The sequence below is a fragment of the Elaeis guineensis genome, chromosome 13, assembly GCF_000442705.2.
Source record: "Elaeis guineensis isolate ETL-2024a chromosome 13, EG11, whole genome shotgun sequence".
Classification (NCBI taxonomy): Eukaryota; Viridiplantae; Streptophyta; class Magnoliopsida; order Arecales; family Arecaceae; genus Elaeis; species Elaeis guineensis.
Window position 1 is genome coordinate 7835741 of NC_026005.2, and position 10723 is coordinate 7846463.

A 10723-nucleotide genomic window follows, 5' to 3' on the forward strand; every position below is an offset into this window, starting at 1 on the left:
GAGAACGTTTGATTCGGAGACTAGATTTAAAAAGTCCTCCTTCCCACCATATGGGCATTTAAACCGCATTTATCACGGTTGAATCCCACTTTCACCATAATTTGTTATCTCAATAGACTTCATATCAAGGCCAATCTAATGGGCCAAAGGCATTTATCGCGTTTCGAACCTAGGTCACTTGGGTGGAAAAAAAGATCTGTTCCAACCGGACTACCATCTTAATGGCTATAGTATCTTTTGTTTGGGAATGAGTTTGTTGCATCATTTGTGGTGAGCAAAGCTATTTCATGAATGGCGATCTCAGGGAACATATATAATAGGCATCCCTCATGTAGGACATTGATGAGTACAATATTGAATGGTATTGCTTGAAGGGAGGCGATGAGATCGGGATAGATGTAGGTAGTTGAAAGTTCAAATTAAGTATAATGCTCATCAGTCTCTCCATTCTAACTAGCATGCTCCTTTAAAAGTTGTTAAGTCATGCTATTATGTATCAAAATACCCTAGTTCTCCCTCTATAGACATCGAGAAGGAAGAGAAACATGGCTTTTATTAGGAAAACCCAACATGCAAAAACCACAAGACTTAGTGTAGATTAGACATCTATTATCTCCAAGAAATAATGGTATTAAAAGATTCATATTCTTTCTAAACAAGCTAATAAGAATCATTAACCACTCTCCCACTTCACTTTAACAAGAGAACCACACTTTTGGATCGCAAATTCTCCAAGGTAAGCTAGAGGATAACTTACATTAAGAGATAATTACTCATGGAGATCCTAAACTTTCACAGAGTTTTGATCTAGAGACGCTAAAGAACCATGATCATGGATTTCTTGCCTCCTCCAATACTATGGAGCTACTAAGGCTTCCTTCATGATAGTCTCCTAACATGAAGGGGCTCTCACAAGAGGATAGAATGAATCTCTCTAGTCCTTATACCTACTCCTTTCAACTCTCTCCATGGCACAGGAAATGTATCATGGGCACCCTGAAAAGAGGGGCAAATTTCAAAAATATCTCTGTCCTTTTCTTCTCAAGAGGAAGAATCTAAAATGAGCTATAACCATGGGCTCGCCATTCTAAAATACAAAACCCAATATGTTATGGACTCTTCTTCTTATAAGGAGGGACAATCTATACCACCATTTTACTATTAGGAAATTCTTTGTGCACCACAGGCAGTGTACAAAATCTGACGTAGAGTACATTATTTTATCTGATTGGTTCACGTAGCCACCGCTTTCTAATGCACGTTTAATGTCTACGGTTTCACTTTTTCGTTTAAAAATTTTGTATAATGAAAATATGCCTATCTTTTGAAAAAAATATGACATCTTGTGGCATATTATGACTTTCTATATATAGGATGTCATAATATGGCTCTAAAAATTATGACATCCTTTACATATTATGATATCCTGTGTTAAATTATGACTTTCTACATGCAGGATGTCATAATATGACTCAAAAAATTATAGCATCCTGTATATATTATGACATCCTGTGTTAAATTATGACTTTCTACATATAGGATGTCATAATATGGTCCAAAATATCATAATATGGTTCAAGATATCATAATATGGAAGGGACATTTTTATCTAACTACTTTCCAACATGCATTTAATGTCAGTTTTATTTTTTTGCTTGAAAATTTTGAATGACGAAAATGCCCCAGTTCTTTGAAAAAAATATGACATCTTATGCATATTATGACATCTTACGTTATATTATAACATTCTATAGATAAAAATTATAACTTTCTGGATGTTGGATGTCATAATATGGATATAAGATATCATAATTCTTTCAAAGAATAGGAATATTTTCATCATTCAAAATTTTAAACGATAAAGTAAAACAGCAAGTATTAAATACGCATTGAAAAGTGATGATTATGTGGACCAATCGGACAAGACGATGCACTCCATATCATATTTTCTACACCATTTGTGGTGCACAAAAATTTTTTTTTTACTATTACTAAAAATATTATGGTTCTATCCAAGGCTGGAGTTCAGTTGGGCAAGGCCATGCCCCCACCCAAGCTCAGACCAAAATTTTTTTGGGCTTGAAGATGCAACTAAACTTAAAACTAAATTACCTCGTCTAGACCAAAATATTGGGTCTACCGGAGCTAGCTATATTAGCCTTTGTACCTCATTGGCTTCCTCTCCTCTGCAATTGAGAGGCCAAGATTAGGGAGAGAAGAGAGTAGGAGAGAGAGAGTGATAAAGAGCCATTGCCACTATAATCGATGGCTGCCCATGATGGCACCATCATGGTTATTACTTTATCCTGACCATGCCCACCGCTTTCATCCTTGCTACTGTCACGCTGATCCTCCTTGTCCTTGCCCTCCTCTCCTTCCTTGCTCCTTCCCTCCCTCGTTGCCACCACCCCTTGGCCACCATCACACCTCCAATCTTTTGGAGGCTTCAACCAAGCTATAGACAAGGCTTGCTTCATCCATGAGTATAGAGGGATCATAAAAAGAGAAGAATAGAGAGTAAAGAGAAAGAGAGGTACCATACCTATGGCTGACAGGCACCGTAGTTGGCTAACAAAAGAAGGGTCTCATCTACCTTGGACCAGCAAGCAGCAACGGCATGATGGCTCCCCCCTAGGGCTGGAAGTGAGCATATATGTGGAGAGAAGTAGAGCGAGCAAAGGGTCGGAGCCTCAGAAGGAAATTAGGGAATTAGATTTGTGATCAAGGTTTAAGCCCTCACGCATCACCTAAGGCCTTGGCCTAGTTGGATATAAGATAGGATGCGGAATTCTTTGCGCACCATAGGTGGTGTAAAAAATCTGATGTGGAGCACACCATCTTTATATAATTGATCCATGTAGCCATCATTTTTCAATACGTATTTAATACCTATAGTTTTATTTTTTAATTTAAAAATTTTGAATGACGAAAATATTTCTATTTTTTAAAAAAAATTATGATATCTGTCCATATTATGACATCCTGTGTGCAGAAAGTCATAATTTTGATGCAGGATATCATAATATATTACAGGATGTCATAATTTTTTTCAAAGAGTGGGATATTTTCATCATTCAAAATTTTCAAATAAAAAAGTGAAACTGCAGACATTAAATACGTGTTGAAAAATTATTGGGCAAAAATACCCTTTATCTATTATGACATCTTAGGCCATATTATAACATCCTGCATACAGAAAATCATAATTTGACACAGGATGTCATAATATGCCACAAGATGTCATAATTTTATGGGCCATATTATAACATCCTATGTGTAGGAAGTCATAATATGCCACAAGACATCATAATTTTTTTAAAGAATAGAGATATTTTTGTCATGCAAAATTTTTAAACAAAAAAATAAAACTGCAGGCATTAAATACATGCTAGAAAACGATGGCTATGTGGACCAATTACATAAAGCGGTGTGCTCCACGTTAGATTTTCTACACCATCCAAGGTGCACAAAAAATTTCTAAACATAGGATATGTTTGGGCTTGGGCTAGGTTTAGCATGGTTTTGGTTTCACTTTGGGCCTAATATCAAGCTCAATTTTCGGGCATGGTTTGGGTTCAAGCTTCTGTTGGGCCGTAACAGGGCCAACTAAATTCAAACCCAACTCAAACTTTCTCAGGCTTAGCCCACTGTCCGACCTAAAGCCATCTCTGCTAGGGCCCATTTACAACCCCAGCTCTATCTCAAAAAAAATGAAAATTATTCAACCTTATCTACAATTAATTAAAGCACTATCATTATTGCTACTTTTTTTTTGCATCGTGAAGATATCTAAACTTTTCTCTTGTTTTACTTTTGAATGTTTTCAATGGAACGTGGCATGCCATTCCATTTATAACTTTCGTGAAAGGACGCATAATTGTTCGTCTCTGGGTCAACGGCTAGTCCTATGAGGACACAAAAATCTCGTAAAAAGCTACGGAGTTATCTTGCAGTTTTCTCACTAGATCACCAATAGCTAGGACCAAATATGGTACTAAGTTGTTAAAATCCTCAAGTATTCAGCAATCAATTAGAAAAATACATCCACGTAAGTCCACTATAATATTTTCTATTTGAGATTTTTCAAAACATAATTTAAATTTATGTAAGCTTTTTGTATTACTTATAACAATGTTACAATCCATCCAATTCGGCAAATAGAATGGTATGTTCAGGTGTTTTTGAAATTGAGATGTCATTTTGGAAAGGACTTCAAGATGGTGATTTTATGGTTGCCTAATGAGTTTGAGTTTCTCGAGGGCCATCTTCTTCTATTGGCTGATGCTTGAAGACCATTGCATGACGTTCCTTCCATCTGATTAGGCATACCTATAGGGAAGGAAATAATGCTACTGATTGGATGGCATCTTATGTGGCCGAGTGTATGGGTGGTATAGGTTAGGTGTTTACAGATTCTATATTATTTGCGATTTAATTTTGTCTAATGCTTATAGTTGTGTTTATATAAAAGTAGTCAATTTCGAAAAAAAGAGTGAGATATCTTAAATATTTCTTAATTCCAAATAAATAAATAAGTACAACACGTCTTCTTTTTACAATACACATACTACAATAAAAAAAAAAAAAAAGGGCTTTCCATTCCTTTTCTTATGCGGGACAGGGTTGTATCTTTTGCATGAAAAAAAGATTTTCCCCCTTTCGCACGAATCCACCATTGCATCATCATCAGCACAGATATTAAAGCACTTCAAACCTCTTCATTCACTGCATACACATATCTCAAAATGACCGGTAGATGATCCAATGGTGGATCCATGTGATGGAAGGAGAATCCTTTTCTCACGCAAAAGATATTTACACAACCCCAATCCTATGTATCATTCATCAGCCTGTATGCATCTCAAAGCTACCTGTGGAAGATCTGATGGTTTCTTTTCGTAGGAAGTTGCATCCTTCTTTTGCATGAAACATACAACCCCAACCATTCTTATGTTAGCTAAGTTTTTGGACTTAGAGCCTTCTGTTACATAATCATTTCCTTATGAAAGTGCATGACTAATATTTCTTGGTTTATTCTTCCATGCTTATTAGTGGTACGTTCTTGGCATCAAGATTTTACCCCTTTTTTGTTAGATTTAATGATCATGAATTAGCTGTTAACTTTTTTTCAAAACTATCTTATATGTCAAGTTTCCAAGAAGGTGGCAGTGAATAAAGAGGACCACATTGACCTTCACTTCTAAAATACATCTGCTCTCTTCGCTACCAAGCTTTCCAAATGTAATGAAATTGCCCCCAGAACATCTTTATGAAACATTTGATTGTGTATATCTTGTATATAATCAAGTAATAAATTCTACAAGTTGCACTAAGTCTTTCTTACTATATAGCGAGATTATAGCTCCTGTGCACATAATGGAGCCTTATAGTATTACTCTCCTTGTAGATTCGCACTTTTCCGGTAGATCTGAGTAAATCATTATTTTAATGTACACAGTATGCTTTTAACGTATAATAGGTCTGGATTTCACTTAAAATGAGACGAAATTTTTAGTAGCTACCAACTTTGAGCTGTCGTCGTTATTGACCGTTGCTTCTTTTCTGAGAACTGTATTTTTTTTTTTCTTCCTTCGTTGAGGGACGTTGGAATGAGGTCCAATCCAATTATAAATCCAAGGCCGTCCATAGATTGCGATGGTAGTTTCGAAGTATCTTCAATAGATGCTCCAAAGCCGGAAGGAAGACTTGATTTGGCCTAAGATGGAGGCGTCCAGATGCGTTGGATTAGCAGCTCCCCTGCAGTACCTGTTTCTCTTCATCATCTTCGCCACCTTTGGCTCTGTTCAAGCCAATACCCACCATCAAAAATGGGAGGTGGCATACGAGTTTAGGTCCCCTGATTGTTTCCAGAAGCTGGCAATCACCATCAATGGAAGAACGCCCGGTCCCACTATCGTCGCTGGGCAGGGAGACACTATCGTCATCGATGTCAAGAATAGGCTGCTCACAGAGAACTTGGCCATTCACTGGCATGGGATTAGGCAGGTACTGATCCAACTTAGAAGCAAGCTTTCAAAATTATAGTACAAGAACTCTACCAACTTTTTACCTATATTTATTTTACTCTGCTCCTCTCTCTCTCTCTCTGAACCCAAAATCATTGGATAATCCTATGCCACTGAGATGTGCTCACCCAAGCTCCACTTGTGAGCTAAGTTCCTAGGTGTGCTTACCAAGATCTCTTGTTCTTCCTCTTGGCCCTGGCCCACAAGAGGTAGGAGTGGAAATTTCTTCCTTACCGACATCTCTGTTGCTATAGTCATTGTTGTTTTCTTTTGTAGATCGGCACTCCATGGTATGATGGCACTGAAGGGGTGACACAGTGTCCGATTGTGCCGGGGGAAACATTTACTTACAGATTTGTTGTTGATAGAGTAAGTTTTGGGAGTTAAAATTTTTATATTCAATAAGAATGGGTTTCAAAACAAATCTGAGAAAGTTATTAGACTATCTCATCAACTTTATCTCTTTTTTCTTTCAAAAAAAAAAAAAAAAAATCAGCCGGGGACTTACATGTACCATGCACACTATGGGATGCAAAGATCAGCTGGACTCTACGGTCTCATTCAAGTTCTGCCACCTGCCGGGATGGCTGAGCTGTTCACCTATGATTATGACCGGAGCATCATTCTTAATGATTGGTGGCACAAGAGCACTTATGAACAGGCTGTTGGCCTGAGTTCAAAGGACTTCACCTTCGTTGGTGAGCCTCAGGTATGGCAATCTTTGTCCCCACAACTAATTATGTCTCACTATTTTTCGGTATGCTCATAGCAAAAATTATACTAGTTTTCTGGATTTTAACAAAGATTCTCCTTTTTTGTTTTAAGTAGAGAAGTCTTGATTCGTTTGAACAAAATTTGATTTTTAAAGATGCTTTTGTGTTTCAATGTGTTCTGTGTTTCTGGATTCTGTACATACATACATTTCATATATATACATGTATGTATGTGTGTGTGTGTGTGTAACTTTCCTCTTAGATTAAGATTTCTATTTTCTAAAAGATTCCTTTTCCTTTTCTAAAAATTTATGGTAAAGAAAGCAATGGAATATTAATTTCATTGTGCCATGTTGAAGGTTAGACTCAGTGGTGTTCTTAAAATTGCAGTCTCTTTTGATCAATGGAAGGGGAAAGTTCAACTGCTCCAATGTAAGAAGTGGGGTCTGCAATGAAACCAATCCTGAGTGCCTGCCTTATGTGTTAACAGTCGTCTCGGGCAAGACATATCGTCTCCGAATTGCAAGCATCACCTCTCTTTCAGCTCTAAATTTTGAAATTGAGGTAATATCATGAGCATCTCTTTTCTAATCTCCTTATTCAAATTATATTTTATGTGAAGACAAACATAGAATTATTACAAGCTCACTGTTTTCTAATGCATCACCTTTTTCAAATCTCCTTGTTCAAATTATTTGTGAAAAACAAACATAGAATTATCACAAGCTAACTATTTTATAACTTGTCACGTTTATTTTTGAGAAAGCAATGAAAAGCATTGATTACCATGGAATAATTACAGGGATTACCTAGCAAGCCAAAAAACTTATTATGAATAAACCAAATGTTTTTTTACTACCATGAGCTTTTGTGACTCCATCATTGTCAAATTCTATTACGTTGAAGTTGTTCTATAACAGCTGTAGGGTTTCAAAAATGAGCTCAATACAGCATTTGTTGTACTCTAATTATAATACAAGTAATGACACTTAAATTGATGCTAATATTCTTGCTAATGATCATGTCAGGGACACAACTTGACTGTTGTCGAAGCTGATGGATACCATGTGAAGCCATTTGTAGTGAAGAACCTGAACATCTACTCGGGTGAGACCTACTCTGTGCTCTTCAAGGCTGACCAAGACCCCTCCCATAATTATTGGTTTGCTGTCAATGTCGTTAGCCGCAAGCCAAATACTCCCACTGGAACTGCCATCCTCAATTACTATCCAAATCCTCCTAGAAGGCTCCCTCCAACTATGCCACCTTATGGTCCCCTTTGGAATGACACCATGTACCAACTCAATCAAAGCAATGCCATCCGATCGCATCCTGATTACATCCATCCTCCTCCGCTCACCTCCGACCGTATGATCCTGTTGCTGAACACCCAAAATTTTGTTGATGGTTATCTAAAGTGGGCTCTCAATAATGTAACATTCACTCTTCCCCACACACCATACCTCATTGCTCTCAAGGAGAAACTGTTTCATGGCTTTGATCAAAGACCACCACCAGAGACTTATGACTACAAGAACTATGATATTTATGCCATTCAGAAGAATCAAAATGCAACGGCGAGCACTTCAATTTATCGGTTAGGGTTCAATTCGACAGTGGATGTGATCTTGCAGAATGCAAACACGAAGAACCCAAACAACAGTGAGACACATCCATGGCATCTTCATGGGCATGACTTCTGGGTTTTGGGCTATGGAATTGGGAAGTTTGATCCAGAGATTGATCCCAAGAGGTACAATTTGGTGGACCCAATTAAGAAGAACACAGTGGCACTGCATCCCTATGGATGGACAGCTCTGAGATTTCAGGCTGATAACCCTGGTGTATGGGCTTTCCATTGCCACATTGAGTCACATTTTGCCATGGGAATGGGGGTTGTGTTTGAAGAGGGGGTGGACAAGCTTGGGAAGCTGCCCACAGATATCATGGGTTGTGGTGATTCCAAATATCTAAAAAGGCCTTGATTGGAATTTTGAATTCAATTTTTGAGAAAAAAAATGAAAATTTTGTATGGTTCCCTTTTTAGTCATGAACTCTGTGTAATTCCTTTTAGACCATTGCTCTTCATCTCATTCTGTTTTTCTGATACTATAAGCATGGTGTAGGTTTCATGGAAAAGTTCTCTTTGAAAGGAAATTGGACATTGAATTGGGATGTATTATTAGGATGTGATGACAGAAAGGATGATGGCCTTGTTCTTGTTCAACAAAATAATTTAACTCACAAGTACACAAAGTATTGTAACTCACAAAATAATAAAATTGTCTTATTCTTTGTATGTCCCTTTATGTGCATCACATGAGTGCTCATTGGTGTGGAGAAGCAGGTATGGATGCCTGACAGGGTTTCTCAATTTTTTATAAAATTTGCTTTATAATATCATCAGGCTTCCATGTGCCATGTGTGTTGTGATCTACTTCAATTATTTTGAATCTCCTGGATTTTTGCTTTACATGTCTATCTGTCTTCCATATGCCATGTGGGTTCTCTCTCTTTCTTGGAGCTTGTGTGTTGGCAAACCACCACCTGCCTTTCTGATAAAAAAGTGGAAAAGAAAGAAACATCCAAAATAGTTTGAAAACTAAGGAGACAGCTGAGCAAAGTGACTTACAGACTGATAATTAGTATATGTAATGTTACTTTGAACCTTAAATAAGGCTGCTACATGCACAAATAGTTGTACATGTGAAGGCTAAGTTTCTCGAGAAACAGTCCAGTTTTTAATGATAAATATTACATATAAATTTTTATGTGCTGTCTTTGTAACCTTTTTTTTGGCCCTTTTTTTTTTTTTTTTTGGGTAAGAGGAGTGTAGTGGTAAACCCAACTATTCATCAAAAATTTTATTCAGATAAAATGATGAAAGAAAGTATAGGGATGTGGTAAAGAATACTACAGAAAAGAAATGAAAAGATGCCATCAGAAAAGACAGAAAGGAGAATGCTCAACAAAAAAACACTCAATACAAGAGCTGAAGAGCACTCACTTCTAAGAGACGAGACTCAGAGAGAGTAGTATCCATTCCCAAAAAACATCAACAGCATTTGGATATCAAGGAAATCATGATACTGCCATACCTTCATCATTGTCTCCAGCCAAATAGTAAAAGAGAATGCCCAACAGACAATAAAAGAATATTTAATATAAGAGCTTAGAAGCATCCACTTCCAAGAGACGAGGATCAAAAATAAAGAGGAGACTCGGAAAGAGTTGCATCCATTCCCAAAAACATCAGAAGCAATTAGATCCCATGGAAATCACCATATCATCATACCTTCGTCCTTGTCTCCAATCAAAGGCTCAAAAAGAAAGGAAGGGAGAGCCAAAGAAGCAGGGTCTTGACGTTTAAGAAACCTCGTCAGGTATAGTCATCATGTCAACAACGCCATTTGCAGTGGCAGCAAGGCATTTAATTTTGTTCCACAACAGACAAAGGCCGGGCAGAGCTTGCCGTTTACAGATCAAGGAGTAGTTGTTAAGAAGATAAATTATGCTTATGATCACTGAGTGGGGATCAGAAGATTTATGAAGGAATACTATGTTATTCCTTTCTTTCCAGCATCAGGAGCTCACAGGTAATGACATTTTCAAAGAAGATGCACCACCTGGATCTGCTGAGAAGCCATTGAGCATGGTGAAGCTTAGGGAAATGAGTGGGAGTGATATTTCTTCTGATGGGAAGGCCTCTTCCAGGGAATATTGTGGCGGCGTCTGTAAGTCCCCTTGTGGCGAGAGCAGCATCGCTGTGGTTTAACTTTTCTAACGTATTTATATTAGCATTTATTGGTTTCTGATTTAAGTCAGGAAAATGTTTTATGGGGTGATAAAAGATTTCCTGCATGTAGTTGGGGTTTTAGGAGTGTTTGATCTTAGCTCTGATGTCATGGAGATTGGTGTTGACATATCCAATTTAAAATTCAAACAATGGGATGTTGTCTGAACGTTCTTTATAGCATTCCATGA

The 10723-nt window shown here is 37.4% G+C and overlaps 1 protein-coding gene across 1 annotated transcript; it reads left to right on the forward strand.

Moving 5' to 3' along the window:
* Positions 1-5651: 5651 nt before the first annotated feature.
* On the forward strand, positions 5652-9016 carry LOC105033034 (L-ascorbate oxidase). Its single transcript, XM_010907669.2, has 5 exons — positions 5652-6006; positions 6303-6395; positions 6523-6735; positions 7130-7303; positions 7768-9016. The coding sequence occupies exons 1-5, from the start codon at positions 5683-5685 to the stop codon at positions 8722-8724; spliced, it is 1761 nt and encodes a 586-aa protein (XP_010905971.2). The 5' UTR covers positions 5652-5682; the 3' UTR covers positions 8725-9016.
* The last annotated feature ends 1707 nt before the right edge of the window (positions 9017-10723 follow it).

Bases quoted from the DNA above. Each gene is read 5' to 3' on its own strand.
- LOC105033034 (XM_010907669.2), top strand. From the start codon at position 5,683: ATGCTCCAAAGCCGGAAGGAAGACTTGATTTGGCCTAAGATGGAGGCG. The intron at 6,007-6,302 runs GTACTGATCCAA...TTTCTTTTGTAG, and splicing joins ACTGGCATGGGATTAGGCAG to ATCGGCACTCCATGGTATGA. The intron at 7,304-7,767 runs GTAATATCATGA...TGATCATGTCAG, and splicing joins CTCTAAATTTTGAAATTGAG to GGACACAACTTGACTGTTGT.